At 37.6% G+C, this 15,317-nt stretch overlaps 1 protein-coding gene across 6 annotated transcripts in view; it reads left to right on the top strand.

The window, feature by feature from the left end:
- The window catches only part of APC (APC regulator of WNT signaling pathway), a 152,217-nt gene extending 140,396 nt beyond the window's left edge, over window positions 1-11,821 (top strand). For 3 of the 6 annotated variants that reach the window (XM_023731973.1, XM_023731975.1, XM_023731971.1), the window contains 2 exons: window positions 1,779-1,993; window positions 3,588-11,821. In XM_023731973.1, the coding sequence (XP_023587741.1) occupies window positions 1,779-1,993; window positions 3,588-10,146 (6,774 nt within the window). In that variant the 3' untranslated portion in view covers window positions 10,147-11,821. The remainder of the gene's footprint in view (window positions 1-1,778; window positions 1,994-3,587) is intronic. The other 3 variants (XM_023731972.1, XM_023731974.1, XM_023731976.1) reach the window with 2 other exon arrangements.
- The last annotated feature ends 3,496 nt before the right edge of the window (window positions 11,822-15,317 follow it).

The raw sequence follows: 15,317 nt of genomic DNA, 5'->3' as shown, positions 1-15,317 counted from the left end.
TGGATCCTGGCTGAAAGCAGAGAATACCAGAAAGATGTTTACCTGTGTTTTATTGACTATGCAAAGGCATTCGACTGTGTGGATCATAACAAATATTGGATAACATTGCAAAGAATGGAAATTCCAGAACACTTAATTGTGCTCATGAAGAATCTGTACAGATCAAGAGGCAGTTGTTCAGGAAGAACAAGGGGATACTGCATGGTTTAAGGTCAGGAAAGGTGTGTATCAGGGTTGTATCCTTTCACCATACCTGTTCAATCTGTATGCTGAGCAAATAATCCGAAAAACTGGACTATATAAAGAAGAACAGGGCATCAGGATTGGAGGAGGACTCATTAACAACCTGTGTTATGCAGATGACACAACCTTGCTTGCTGAAAGTGAAGAAGACTTGAAGCACTTACAGATGAAGATCAAAGACCACAGCCATCAGTGTGGATTACACCTCAACATAAAGAAAACAAAAATCCTCACAACTAGACCAATAAGCATCATCATGATAAATGGAGAAAAGATTGAAGTTGTCAAGGATTTCATTTTACTTGGATCCACACTCAACACCCATGGAAGCAGCAGTCGGGAAATCAAAAGCCAGGAACCAACTCGATGGGACCTAACAACAGCAACAACAGGCACAAAATGTTTGCCGTGGCATCCAAGGCCTTCCTTTACCTTTCTGCCCTTAGTTCCCACTGTTCCCCATCATGGACTTTGTTCTCTCCTGTGTCTTCCTGTTCATCAGCCCTCCCTTGCTGAATCCCACTTCCATGCCATTGCTCATTCTACTTCCTCTGTCAGGAGTGACTGTCTTCCCTCTTCTTTGAATGTACAGAGCTGCTCTCCTCCATGAAATATTTTGTTTGATTAAATTCCACCTGCAATAATCTTTCCTTTAGAACACTTGGTTTCATCTGTGTTTTTGTATTTTTCACCCCTAGGTAAATTGTTATTACCTTCAAAGCAGGTATCAGTTTGCTGTGTTTGTATCCTCTAGTGTGCCCCTAATTGTGATAGACACGGAGGAGATTTTTAATGCATGTTTGTTCCTTGACTGATATGTAGTAAGAAGAAAGGCTGACATTAGGATCATAGCAATTCTTGACCAAATACCATTAACTACGCTCAGAGTGTTTCTTTGGCAATTAAAATTTGGCAGTTTACTATGATACTGTATTTTAGGGAATTCTATTTTTTGAAGTTACTTTGTTTCTTTGGGAATTTTAAGAAATTGGAGTTTTCCAGTATACTTTCTTCTTATTTTTTTACTTTCTTCTTTTTAGTAAGGTATGTTGTTACTTTTGAATCAAACACATGTAGGTATATGTGTGTTTTTTTATACAAACAGAATATTATACATACTGTTCTGCAACTTCCTTTTTTCATTAACAATTCTTAGATTTCTTTCCATATTGGCGTATAGAGGTTTTTTCTGGTTTCTATTATCTGGATGTTATGCTTTCATAATGCGTATCAGTTCTATTTCATATTGTAATATAAGCACTTCTAAGATTTGTGTGTACCATATTAGAATGAAGTTCATAAATGTCATTAGTTTAATATTGTGTTCTGTTTGTTTTATAGGTATATCACTGGCTTAAATTACATTTGGTATTTTATGAAAGTTTTTTTTTTAATTTTTTTAATGGAGAATTCCTAATACTTTATCAGTGAGCAATGGGCAGCAGGGGAGATAAGAATATAATTTTTATTCAGTAGAAATTAAGAGAGACAAATTTCAACTCTAATTAGATGACACGTATTTTGTTTCTTCATAGGAATCAACCCTCAAGAGCGTATTGAGTGCCTTATGGAATTTGTCAGCACATTGCACTGAGAATAAAGCTGATATATGTGCTGTAGATGGTGCACTTGCATTTTTGGTTGGCACTCTTACTTACCGGAGCCAGACAAATACTTTAGCCATTATTGAAAGTGGAGGTGGGATACTACGCAATGTGTCCAGCTTGATAGCTACAAATGAGGACCACAGGTATGTATATGCAGAGTTTTGTATTATTTTAAATGAATTAGTGTAGAATTTATGCACTCAAAAAAGACCTAATTGTAAGCAGTGTTTTGTATAGTTACACAAGTTCTAAACCAAAATATATTTATTATGGTGAGAAGATAACTGTTAATTCCTAGTTTAACTCATTAATATATTTATTCTAATAAATAAGGGTTCGTAGTATCATGAGGGAATCTAGTGACAGTTGAAAGATGTATAGCCTGTAAGTGGAGGAAAAAATAAAAGTCACAAATACTAGATAGGATAAAATCCCTTCCTATTTGTTAGTGTGGCATAAAGGAATATAAGGCTTATAAAATAAATAGGTAAATAAACCTATAGGTAGATCCAGAGAGTATTTTTTTAATGATGTCTTAACATCAGTAGTGATACCATCACTTAGCAACAGCCATTCATCCAGTCTACTGGAGATGTGAAAGCTAAGAGAGCGCCTCAGCTACAGGGCACACATTTGCAAAACTTGGGCTCTGTATTATGCCAGTAAAAATATGGATATATTTCACAAGCTTTTTTTTTTTTTTTTTTTTTAAATTTGTCAAGTATTGTTCCTCTCTCATATTCGAAAAGACCAGGAGGTACTTTTAGTAAAAGAGCCTATAAGGAATGTAAGTGTCTTTAAGTTTTTGATGCACACACTACAAGCCTTATAGCCCTTTCTTCTATGCAAAGAAGACTCCTTAAACTCAGGAAGCACTCAGTTAACTACTGGACTGCTGAGAGAATACTACCATCTTAAAGGTTACCATACACCCTGACCAGTCAATTTTAAAGCCCGCTAAAGCTGAATGTGCTGTCTCTAGACTTCAGTTTGCCAAGCGTGAAACAAACTATAGTTCTTTTAAGTCCCAGGATTCAGTATGCTGATTCTCAACCCTTCTGTTTTGAAGTTACCTTTAAATGTTTGGAAGAATTTGTATTCACTTTCTTTTTAAAGGTAACAACTACACACACAATTTGCCAGAGAGCACTTGTAAGGGATGGCGTTATCACAAAATCCAGCCAGAGACATAGGGATTACTTTAAAAAGTAGGTTTACTGATCTAGGAGGTTTCAGTATGCTCCCTGACAACATAAAAATCTATCGATTCTTCCACCTGCCTCTTCCAAGATGTCACAGTAGTTAATGTTGTGGCACCATCTATAGATTAATAACTACAGAGTCCCTAGTCAGCGTAAGCTTTCATGATAAATTTGTAGTCCTTAAATTGGGGAATTCTGTCATCAGGTGAATAGAGTCAGTGTATCAGCTCAAGAAGAATTTTTTAAAGCTACTGGGTGAGAATAGGTAATGCAGAATAGGTTAAAATTAACCCTTTTACTTCTTTTAGTCTGACAGATAAATATTTTAAAACAATAAACATTAAATGGGCAAAGAAAGAGCAAACGGAGATCTAGTATGCTCGGAATTTATAGAATAATTTGATACAATTATATTATGCCTATTAATAAGTTTTAGTAGTTATCTTTAGATTTAAATTTGTTTTATATCATTGTACTTGTTGTAAATATACACAGATTTGGACCTTAATTTTGTGGTGTCTTATTTCTATTTCAGGCAAATCCTTAGAGATAACAACTGCCTGCAAACCTTATTACAACATTTAAAATCTCACAGTTTGACAATAGTCAGTAATGCATGTGGAACCTTGTGGAATCTCTCAGCAAGAAATCCTAAAGACCAGGAAGCATTATGGGACATGGGGGCAGTTAGCATGCTCAAGAACCTCATTCATTCAAAGCACAAAATGATTGCCATGGGAAGTGCTGCAGCTTTAAGGAATCTCATGGCAAATAGACCTGCAAAGTATAAGGATGCCAATATTATGTCTCCTGGCTCAAGCTTGCCATCCCTTCATGTTAGGAAACAAAAAGCTCTCGAAGCAGAATTAGATGCTCAGCATTTATCAGAAACTTTTGACAATATTGACAATTTAAGTCCCAAGGCATCTCATCGTAGTAAGCAGAGACACAAGCAAAATCTCTATGGTGATTATGTTTTCGACGCCAGTCGGCATGATGATAATAGGTCAGACAATTTTAATGCTGGAAACATGACTGTCCTTTCACCATATTTAAATACTACAGTGTTGCCTAGCTCCTCTTCATCAAGAGGAAGCTTAGATAGTTCTCGTTCTGAAAAAGACAGAAGTTTGGAGAGAGAGCGAGGACTTGGTCTAGGCAGCTACCATCCAGCAACAGAAAATCCAGGAACCTCTTCAAAGCGAGGTTTGCAGATCTCCACTACTGTAGCCCAGATTGCCAAAGTCATGGAGGAAGTGTCAGCCATTCATACCCCCCAGGAAGACAGAAGTTCTGAGTCCACCACTGAATTACATTGTGTGCCAGATGAGAGGAATGCACTGAGAAGAAGCTCTGCTGCCCACACACATTCAAATACTTACAACTTCACTAAGTCAGAAAATTCAAATAGGACATGTCCTCTGCCTTATGCTAAACTGGAATATAAGAGGTCTTCAAATGATAGTTTAAATAGTGTCAGTAGTAGTGACGGTTATGGTAAAAGAGGTCAAATGAAACCCTCAGTTGAATCCTATTCTGAAGATGATGAAAGTAAATTTTGCAGTTATGGTCAATATCCAGCCGACCTAGCCCATAAAATACATAGTGCAAATCATATGGATGATAATGATGGAGAACTAGATACACCAATAAATTATAGTCTTAAATATTCAGATGAACAGTTGAACTCTGGAAGGCAAAGTCCGTCACAGAATGAAAGATGGGCAAGACCCAAACACATAATAGAAGATGAAATAAAACAAAGTGAGCAAAGACAATCAAGGAGTCAAAGCACAACTTTTCCCGTGTATAATGAGAGCACTGATGATAAACACCTCAAGTTCCAGCCACATTTTGGACAGCAAGAATGTGTTTCCCCATATAGGTCAAGGGGACCAAACGGTTCAGAAACTAATCGAGTGGGTTCTAATCATGGAATTAATCAAAACGTAAACCAGTCTTTGTGTCAGGAAGATGATTATGAAGATGATAAGCCAACCAACTATAGCGAACGTTACTCTGAGGAAGAGCAGCATGAAGAAGAAGAGAGACCAACAAATTATAGTATAAAGTATAATGAAGAAAAACATCATGTGGATCAACCTATTGATTATAGTTTAAAATACGCCACAGATATCCCACCCTCACAGAAACCATCGTTTTCATTCTCAAAGAGTTCATCTGGACAAAGCACTAAAACTGACCACATCTCTTCGGGCAGTGAGAATGCATCCACACCTTCATCTAATGCCAAGAGGCAAAATCACCTTCATCCAAGTTCAGCACAGACTAGAAGTGGTCAGACCCAAAAAGCTGCCTCTTGCAAAGTTCCCTCTATCAACCAAGAAACAATACAGACTTACTGTGTAGAAGATACCCCAATATGTTTTTCAAGGTGTAGTTCATTATCATCTTTGTCATCAGCTGAAGATGAAATAGGATGTGATCAGACAACACAGGAAACAGATTCAGCTAATACTCTGCAAATAGCAGAACTAAAAGAAAACGGTGGAACTAGATCAAATGAGGAAACTGTAAGTGAAGTTCCAGCAGTGTCTCAGCACATTCGGACCAAATCCAACAGACTCCAGGCTTCTGGTTTATCTTCTTCAGAATCAGCCAGGCACAAGGCTGTTGAATTTTCTTCTGGGGCCAAATCTCCATCAAAGAGTGGTGCTCAGACACCTAAAAGTCCACCAGAGCACTATGTTCAGGAGACTCCACTCATGTTTAGCAGATGTACTTCTGTCAGTTCGCTTGATAGTTTTGAGAGTCGTTCAATTGCTAGCTCTGTTCAGAGTGAACCCTGCAGTGGAATGATAAGTGGCATTATAAGCCCCAGTGACCTTCCAGATAGCCCTGGACAAACCATGCCACCAAGCAGAAGTAAAACCCCTCCTCCTCCTCCTCAAACAGTTCAGACTAAGCGAGAGGCATCTAAAAATAAAGTATCTAATGCTGAAAAGAGAGAGAGTGGACCTAAGCAAGCTGCTGTAAATGCTGCAGTTCAGAGGGTCCAGGTTCTCCCAGATGCTGATACTTTGTTACATTTTGCCACAGAAAGTACTCCAGATGGATTTTCTTGTTCATCTAGCCTGAGTGCTCTGAGCCTTGATGAGCCATTTATACAGAAAGATGTGGAATTAAGAATAATGCCTCCAGTTCAGGAAAATGACAATGGGAATGAAACAGAATCTGAGCAGCCTGAAGAATCAAATGAAAACCAGGAAAAAGAGGCAGAAAAACCTGTTGACTCTGAAAAAGATATATTGGATGATTCAGATGATGATGATATTGAAATATTAGAAGAATGTATTATTTCTGCCATGCCAACAAACTCATCACGCAAAAACAAAAAGCCAGCCCAGACTGCTTCAAAAGTACCTCCACCTGTGGCAAGGAAACCAAGTCAGCTGCCTGTGTACAAACTTCTACCATCACAAAACAGGTTACAAGCACAAAAGCATGTGATGCCACGGGTGTATTGTGTAGAAGGGACACCTATAAACTTCTCCACAGCTGCATCTCTAAATGATCTAACAATAGAATCCCCTCCAGATGAATTAGCTGCTGGAGAAGGGGTTAGAGCAGGGGCACAGTCAGGTGAATTTGAAAAACGAGATACTATTCCTACAGAGGGCAGAAGTACAGATGAGGCTCAAAGAGGAAAAACTTCATCTATAACTATACCTGAATTGGATGACAGTAAGACAGAGGAAGGTGATATTCTTGCAGAATGCATTAATTCTGCTATGCCCAAAGGAAAAAGTCACAAGCCTTTCCGTGTGAAAAAGATAATGGACCAGGTCCAACAAGCATCTGCATCTTCATCTGGAACCAACGAAAACCAATCAGATGGTAAGAAAAAGAAACCTACTTCACCAGTAAAACCTATACCACAAAATACTGAATATAGGACACGTGTAAGAAAAAATACAGATACAAAAAATAATTTGAATGCTGAAAGAACTTTCTCAGACAACAAAGATTCAAAGAAACAGAACTTGAAAAATAATTCCAAGGACTTCAATGATAAGCTGCCAAATAATGAAGATCGAGTTAGAGGAAGTTTTACTTTTGATTCACCTCATCATTACACACCTATTGAAGGAACTCCTTACTGCTTTTCACGAAATGATTCTTTGAGTTCTCTAGATTTTGATGATGATGATGTTGACCTTTCCAGAGAAAAGGCTGAATTAAGAAAGGGGAAAGAAAATAAGGAATCAGAAGCTAAAGTTACCAGCCACACAGAACTAACTTCAAACCAACAATCAGCGAATAAGACACAGGCTGTTACAAAACAGCCAATAAATCGAGGTCAGTCTAAGCCCGTACTGCAGAAGCAGTCCACTTTCCCCCAGTCATCCAAAGACCTACCAGACAGAGGGGCAGCCACCGATGAAAAATTACAGAATTTTGCTATTGAAAATACTCCGGTTTGCTTTTCTCGTAATTCTTCCCTGAGTTCTCTCAGTGACATTGACCAAGAAAACAACAACAACAAAGAAAATGAACCTATCAAAGAGACTGAGCCCCCTGACTCACAGGGAGAACCTAGTAAACCTCAGGCATCAGGTTATGCACCTAAATCGTTTCACGTTGAAGATACCCCTGTTTGTTTCTCAAGAAACAGTTCTCTCAGTTCTCTTAGTATTGATTCTGAAGATGACCTTTTACAGGAATGTATAAGTTCTGCCATGCCAAAAAAGAAAAAGCCTTCAAGACTCAAGGGTGATAATGAAAAGCATAGCCCCAGAAATATGGGTGGTATATTAGCAGAAGATTTGACACTTGATTTGAAAGATACACAGAGACCAGATTCAGAACATGGTTTATCCCCTGATTCAGAAAATTTTGATTGGAAAGCTATTCAGGAAGGTGCAAATTCCATAGTGAGTAGTTTACATCAAGCTGCTGCTGCTGCTTGTTTATCTAGACAAGCTTCATCTGATTCAGATTCTATCCTTTCGCTGAAATCAGGAATCTCACTGGGATCACCATTTCATCTTACACCTGATCAAGAGGAAAAACCCTTTACAAGTAATAAAGGCCCACGAATTCTAAAACCTGGGGAGAAAAGTACATTGGAAACTAAAAAGATAGAATCTGAAAATAAAGGAATCAAAGGAGGAAAAAAAGTTTATAAAAGTTTGATTACTGGAAAAGTTCGATCTAATTCAGAAGTTTCAAGCCAAATGAAACAGCCCCTTCAAACAAACATGCCCTCAATTTCTCGAGGTAGGACGATGATTCATATTCCAGGAGTTCGAAATAGCTCTTCAAGTACAAGTCCTGTTTCTAAAAAAGGCCCACCCCTTAAGACTCCAGCCTCCAAAAGTCCTAGTGAAAGTCAGACAGCCACCACTTCTCCTAGAGGAGCCAAGCCATCAGTAAAGTCAGAATTAAGCCCTGTTACCAGGCAGACATCCCAACCAAGTGGGTCAAATAAAGGACCTTCTAGATCAGGATCTAGAGATTCCACCCCTTCAAGACCCGCCCAGCAACCATTAAGTAGACCTATGCAGTCTCCAGGGCGAAACTCAATTTCTCCTGGTAGAAACGGAGTAAGTCCTCCTAATAAATTATCTCAGCTGCCAAGGACGTCATCCCCTAGTACTGCTTCAACTAAGTCTTCAGGTTCTGGGAAAATGTCATATACATCCCCAGGTAGACAAATGAGCCAACAGAACCTTACCAAACAAACAGGATTTCCCAAGAATGGCAGTAGTATCCCAAGAAGTGAGTCTGCGTCCAAAGGGCTAAATCAGATGAATAATAGCAATGGAGCCAATAAAAAGGTAGAACTTTCTAGAATGTCTTCTACTAAATCTAGTGGAAGTGAATCTGATAGATCAGAGAGACCTGTATTAGTACGCCAGTCAACCTTCATCAAAGAAGCTCCAAGCCCAACCCTAAGGAGAAAACTGGAGGAATCTGCTTCATTTGAATCTCTTTCTCCATCTTCTAGACCAAATTCTCCCACTAGGTCTCAGGCACAGACTCCAGTTTTAAGTCCTTCCCTTCCTGATATGTCTCTATCCACACATTCGTCTGTTCAGCCTGGTGGATGGCGAAAACTCCCACCTAATCTCAGTCTTACTGTAGAGTATAATGATGGAAGGCCAGCAAAGCGCCATGATATAGCACGCTCCCATTCTGAAAGTCCTTCCAGACTTCCAATCAATAGATCAGGAACCTGGAAACGTGAGCACAGCAAACATTCATCATCCCTTCCTCGCGTAAGCACTTGGAGAAGAACTGGAAGTTCATCCTCAATTCTTTCTGCTTCATCAGAATCCAGTGAAAAAGCAAAAAGTGAGGATGAAAAACTTGTGAACTCTATTTCAGCAACCAAGCAAACTAAAGAAAACCAAGTACCCACAAAAGGAACATGGAGAAAAATAAAAGAAAGTGAAATTTCTCCCACAAATAGTACTTCTCAGACCACTTCCTCAGGTGCTACAAATGGTGCTGAATCAAAGACTCTAATTTATCAAATGGCACCTGCTGTTTCTAAAACAGAAGATGTTTGGGTAAGAATTGAGGACTGTCCCATTAACAATCCTAGATCCGGAAGATCTCCCACAGGAAACACTCCTCCAGTGATTGACAGTGTTACAGAAAAAGGAAACTCAGACGTTAAAGATTCAAAAGATTATCAGGGACATCAAAATGTGGGTAATGGCAGTGCTGCTGTACGCACTGTGGGTTTGGAAAACCGCCGGAACTCTTTTATTCAGGTAGACAGCCCAGACCAAAAAGGAACTGAGGCAAAACTGGGACAAAGTAATGCTGTCCCTGCACCAGAGAATAGTGAAAGCTCTATAGCTGAGCGTACCCCATTCAGTTCTAGCAGCTCAAGCAAACACAGTTCACCTAGTGGGACCGTTGCTGCCAGAGTGACTCCTTTTAATTACAACCCAAGCCCTAGGAAAAGCAGTGCCGATGGTACTTCAGCCCGGCCATCTCAGATCCCGACACCAGTGAATAACAACACAAAGAAACGAGATTCAAAAACTGACAACACAGAATCCAGTGGAACTCAAAGTCCTAAGCGCCATTCTGGGTCTTACCTTGTGACATCTGTTTAAAAGAGCCGGAATGATGATACTAAGAAAATTATGTGTTAATTCAACAGCTATGTAGAAAGTTTGTTTCAAAGGAAACTTCAAAAGACTGAAAAATTTTGTAAATAGGTTTGATTCTTGTTAGAGGGTTTTTGTTCTGGAAGCCATATTTGATAGTATACTTTGTCTTCACTGGTTTTATTTTGGGAGGCACACTTGATAGGAAGAAAATGGTAAAGCCAAGTATATTTGTACAGTATGTTTTACATGTATTTAAGTAGCATCCCATACCATCATCCTTTAATTATTGCTTGTCTTAAAATACTGAACACTACAGATAGAAGATATGATATATTGCTGTTATCATTTCTAGATTATAAACTGTTCATCAGGGAGAAATTGGTATTTATGCAAAAAAAGAAAAAAACCTTGTTTAGTCCTTGTGAGTCCATCTAACTTCATAATTAATCACGTGGCTGTGAAGTTCACAGTAATACGGTTCCCGATGAACAAGTTTACCCAGCCTGCTTTGCTTTACTGCATGAATGAAACTGATGGTTCAGTTTCAGAAGTAATGATTAACAGTTCTGTGGTTACATGATGTGCACATAGATAGCTACACTGTAACAATTAATACAATTTTGTGCTAAAGAAAAGAAATCTGTGTAACTGTAAAACGTTGAATGAAACTATTTTACCTGAACTAAATTTTATCTAAAAGTAGGTAGAATTTTCGCTATGCTGTAACTTGTATATTCTGGTATTTGAGGTGAGATGGCTGCTCTTTTATTAATGAGACATGAATCATGTCTCGACAGGAACTAAATGAACATTTCAGAATAAATTATTACTGTATGTAAACTGTTACTGAAATTCGTATTTGTTTGAAGGGTCTTATTTCACATTTATATTAATAATTGTCAAAAGGGCCTCTTTTTAAAACTTATATAAATTTTTTTCTTCAAATTCTATGCATTAAGAGTTAAATTCCTCTTACTGTAATAAAAACAATTGAAGAAGACTGTTGATTATGCATTGGCACTTAAACATTCCTGAATTTTTTCTTTATGTGATTAGAACTTCCTGATGTGTAATATCTTTCCACTTACGTTTCCTTTTTCTTAACTCCACTGGAGCTCATTTAAAACAATCATACAACAGCAGTGTATATACTGCACAGCACAGGATCAGGCATCTAACATAAGAACCCTACGTAGTCTCCTTAACAGGATTCTAAACTTGGAAAATTAATTGATTATTCTTAGGTACAAGTAATCTTTTCTAAACTTTACAATGTAACTGTCTTCTGTCTTCCCCTTCATCTTCTACCTGTTGCTACTGGGTCTGGAATAAACACATTTTATCACCCTATATGTTATGGCTGAATTCCAGCAGTCAACTGTAATTAGCACTTTGCCATGCTCAGAAAATACAAATTACCTGGAACTTCAAAGGTAAAGATTCAATACCATTAAGATAATTGAAAAGATACAATTCCAGGGTTATGAAGGTCTGACTACATACAGCCCATAATTACACAACCAAAGCCTATTTACATGTAAGGCCTATTCAGAATTCGAGGTACATACAAGGGGTTCGTAATAACAAATGGGCACTTTTGTGATGTGCATCAAAACATTATTATTACTGTATTATTATGTTAAATATGTGTATCTGGAAGTGTTTCTTTAATGTTTTTTTATGCATAGAAAGGTACACTATATACTGAGACGAACATTTGACCAACTGATGTTAGATATGAGCCATATCTAACTGTTCCAACTTACATACAAATTCAACTTAAAGACAGACTTAGGAACGGGACTCATTTGTAATCCGGGGACTTCCTGTCGAAAATCCTTGCCTGTTAAGGAAAACTGTTTTTGATGGGCAGAGTCATAGGGTTTGTGTTCATATCCCCATCCTTCATGAAGGAAAGTAAACACAAAAATAATTTACTTAATATATCTTCCCTGAATTTGTTCAGATTAGAGGGTGAGGATGATGATAAATACTTTGTTCAATTTAAATGTTCATTAAATGAACAAAATCATTTTTTAATAATAAAATTCCTGCACTTGCACTTGGTAAGGGAAAAGACTTCTAGGCATGGTGGGGCCACAGGGAAGAGGAGGCAAGGGGAGTAAATACACCTGCCCAGTGCCCATAAATCACATGTAGTTAATTACCAATCTTACCTGTATTCATAGCTTACAGATAATGATTTTTTTTAAGCTAAAATGCCAGTAAAGTGCTGTGATTTGAACAAAGGTGTATGACTCCAAAGTGCCACATATTCTTTCCACTGCACCAGTTTATAAAAACCTCAATTTACTTCTCTGGAATTCATCTACATTTAAATTTTTGTCAAACTTTATCTGGAAAAAAAGTTTGTGAATAGTAATACTAATTTATACTGTTCTCAAAGGCTGCCTTATACAACAGATACATGCATATGGTTTGTATATGTTTCTTCCTTTGATCCTGATTTTCTATTTTTCTGAATTACTGCATGCCAGTTTTTATAAACTACTTCAAGTATCTTTACTGAAAAACATGGAGTGTAAATCAAAGAGAATAAAATTGCCTTTGATTCAAGTAAGAAAAAAAAATTGTCAGTACTGGAAGTGAAAGAAGGGTGCCTTCCACATGTCAGAAAACTCAGGAATTCCCATAGCTAACACCTAGACTAGGAGAAGGGCCAAGCAGTCTACGTTGTCCATTGAGGGAAAGGTTGCTGGATGAGACTCTAGTTAGATAGATCTGAATTAGTAGAGGGGCAAATCTCAATTCTTTAGAAATTGACAGGGTGCAGGCCAAATATTCCCAGTTTATGCCTGTTAGAAATGACATACTAATCCCACTGTTGAAGATTAGTTAAAAGTTGGGATGCCTGTTAAGAGAAGTGGGGGGCAGTTCCCTGTCTAGCTTTAGACCAAAGCAAAAAGAAACCTTAAGGCAGTGGTTTTCAGACTAGAGTGCATTTGAATCTTCAGAAGTGCGTATTAAAATATCACTGGGACCCACTCCCATAATATCTCATTCATTAGATTTGAGGTGAGGCCCAAGAACTTGTATTTCTAACAAGTACCTAGGTGATGCTGATGCTGCTGGGCTGGGGAGCACTTTGAGAATCTCTGCCCTAAGTTATTACAATGAAGCTCCTTGAGTGATTGCTTTCAGCTTTAGTAATTTATTCCTCCTAACAACTGAATGCGTTAATCTGACAAAGTTCCAACAAATCTAAACTTTTCTCTCCTAGGTGTTAAACGATTTGAATATTGATCTGATATTGCCCATCTCAACTCCCAGTAATGGACAAGCTTATCAGACTAAATGAATAAACAAGTAATTCTACAGATAATGACTCTCTGAAGGATCAGCTAATGTCCTCCTTGAAACAGTTATTGTAAAAGGCAATAACTTTAGCAAATACCTAATTTGCATTTGCAGTAAGATCAGAAGAGACTATCTATGAAAAGGGATTTTCCAGATGAGGGAAGATTGATTTCAATAAAAACTGTGTCCAGTTTACTGATTTACAATGGGAGTGATTAACAACCAATTAACTATGGCAAGTCATATTGATATTTGAGGATAAACTTTACAAGTTACCTGGAAGGGTAACCTGAGAGGGAAATAATGAAATAAAAGATAAGCTTCCTAAGAATCAAATAGCACTATAACTACATTTAAAAAATTTTCATTATGTAAAATATGGATCGTATGACTACAAGGTATAATTAAGTGAAGTCTCTTGCTGAGGATGGAGCTAGTCGCAATACATTTGAATTCACATTATCATAGGGTTTCTTTGTATCTAATATTGGAAAAGAACAGAGTGCCACAATATAAAAATTAAATTCCAGAGCTGAAGAAAGATTTGGGTATTCAGATCATTAAGACTTGCCAAACAATAATTTTTCAAAAGTCGTGGTGGCCAAGATAGACTATAAATTATTTTTAAATATTCTGATGAGCATATTTCCCTCGTATTATGATGACTTTAAAATATTACTTTGTAATCTTGAAACCTATGGACTGTGGCTCCTTTAAACCCCAGGTCATTTTCCTGCCATTCTCATAACTGTTGTGTGGTCTATAAAACTATATTCTGGGTTTTGTTGGGCCATTAATGCTTCTTTCAACCTGTATGTTCTATGTGTATAATATTGTTCTTGATGCTAAATACACTTTCTTTACTCTTGATGTTCAGGATAATTCTCTACATTTGTGACTTAATTTCTTGAAGTTATGTTGTTACCTTTTTAAATTAAAAATGTTCAAATTAATGCATACTAGTGAAGACCATTGAATTTAAAGCAATGTTAGTGAAAAATAACAGATGTCAAACATTATTTGCCCCACTTACACCACCTTTGGAATCCCAACACTCAGCCCCACTGATTGGTCATTGAACTATGTACCCACAGTCTTTCTCCCTGACTGTGGCTGCTTGCACCAGAAGTGGATACCTGACCCAGGGGAGACTCATCATTGGCTGGTCAGCGACCAAAAACTTTGTGGCCTGGCTCAAAAAAAAAAAAAAAAAAAAAAAATTATAACTGGGTCAACCAATTTGAATTAAGAGTCACAAAGGATATTTCTGGTTGGTGGTTGAGTACTGGAACTGAAAGACCATGTACAGTTAAAGCTGAGGTTGCTATGATTTGCCACATGAAGCTAAACCTAAAAGCCAGTCAGAGAGAGAAGGGAACAGATATGGAAGGGAGACAGAGCAAGTAAGATGAACTAGAGTCACTAACTCCTGGGGTTACCTCAGTCCTGCCATTTCTGAGACCTAGTTCTACTTTTCCTGAATTTAGAACATTTATAGATTTCCAAACCCCCTTTCTTCCAGAAGTAACTTGAAACTAACAGAAAACTGCATTTAGATGCATCTTAAAGAGTTTTTAATTTCAGAAATGGAGAAAACTTTCTAAAAAATACCTGTGGATGGGGGAATCGGTTGCCTACAAAAAAGAAAAGGAAGAAAGGTTGGCATCAGATTTCTTCTCTGCAATACTAAATGCCAAAAAAGGAAAAAGGAACAATGTATGTCGCTTTTTGTTTAAGTGAAAGTTTACATTTCAAGTTACTCTCTTATACAAAAATGTATACATACATTGTTATGTGACCCTTATTGCTCTCCCTACACTGTGACAACCACTCCTTTCCACCCCTGATTTCCCATG

Source organism: Trichechus manatus, unplaced genomic scaffold (assembly GCF_000243295.1).
Source record: "Trichechus manatus latirostris isolate Lorelei unplaced genomic scaffold, TriManLat1.0 scaffold00047, whole genome shotgun sequence".
NCBI lineage: Eukaryota > Metazoa > Chordata > Mammalia > Sirenia > Trichechidae > Trichechus > Trichechus manatus.
This window is presented reverse-complemented; position numbering and strand designations above follow the sequence as displayed.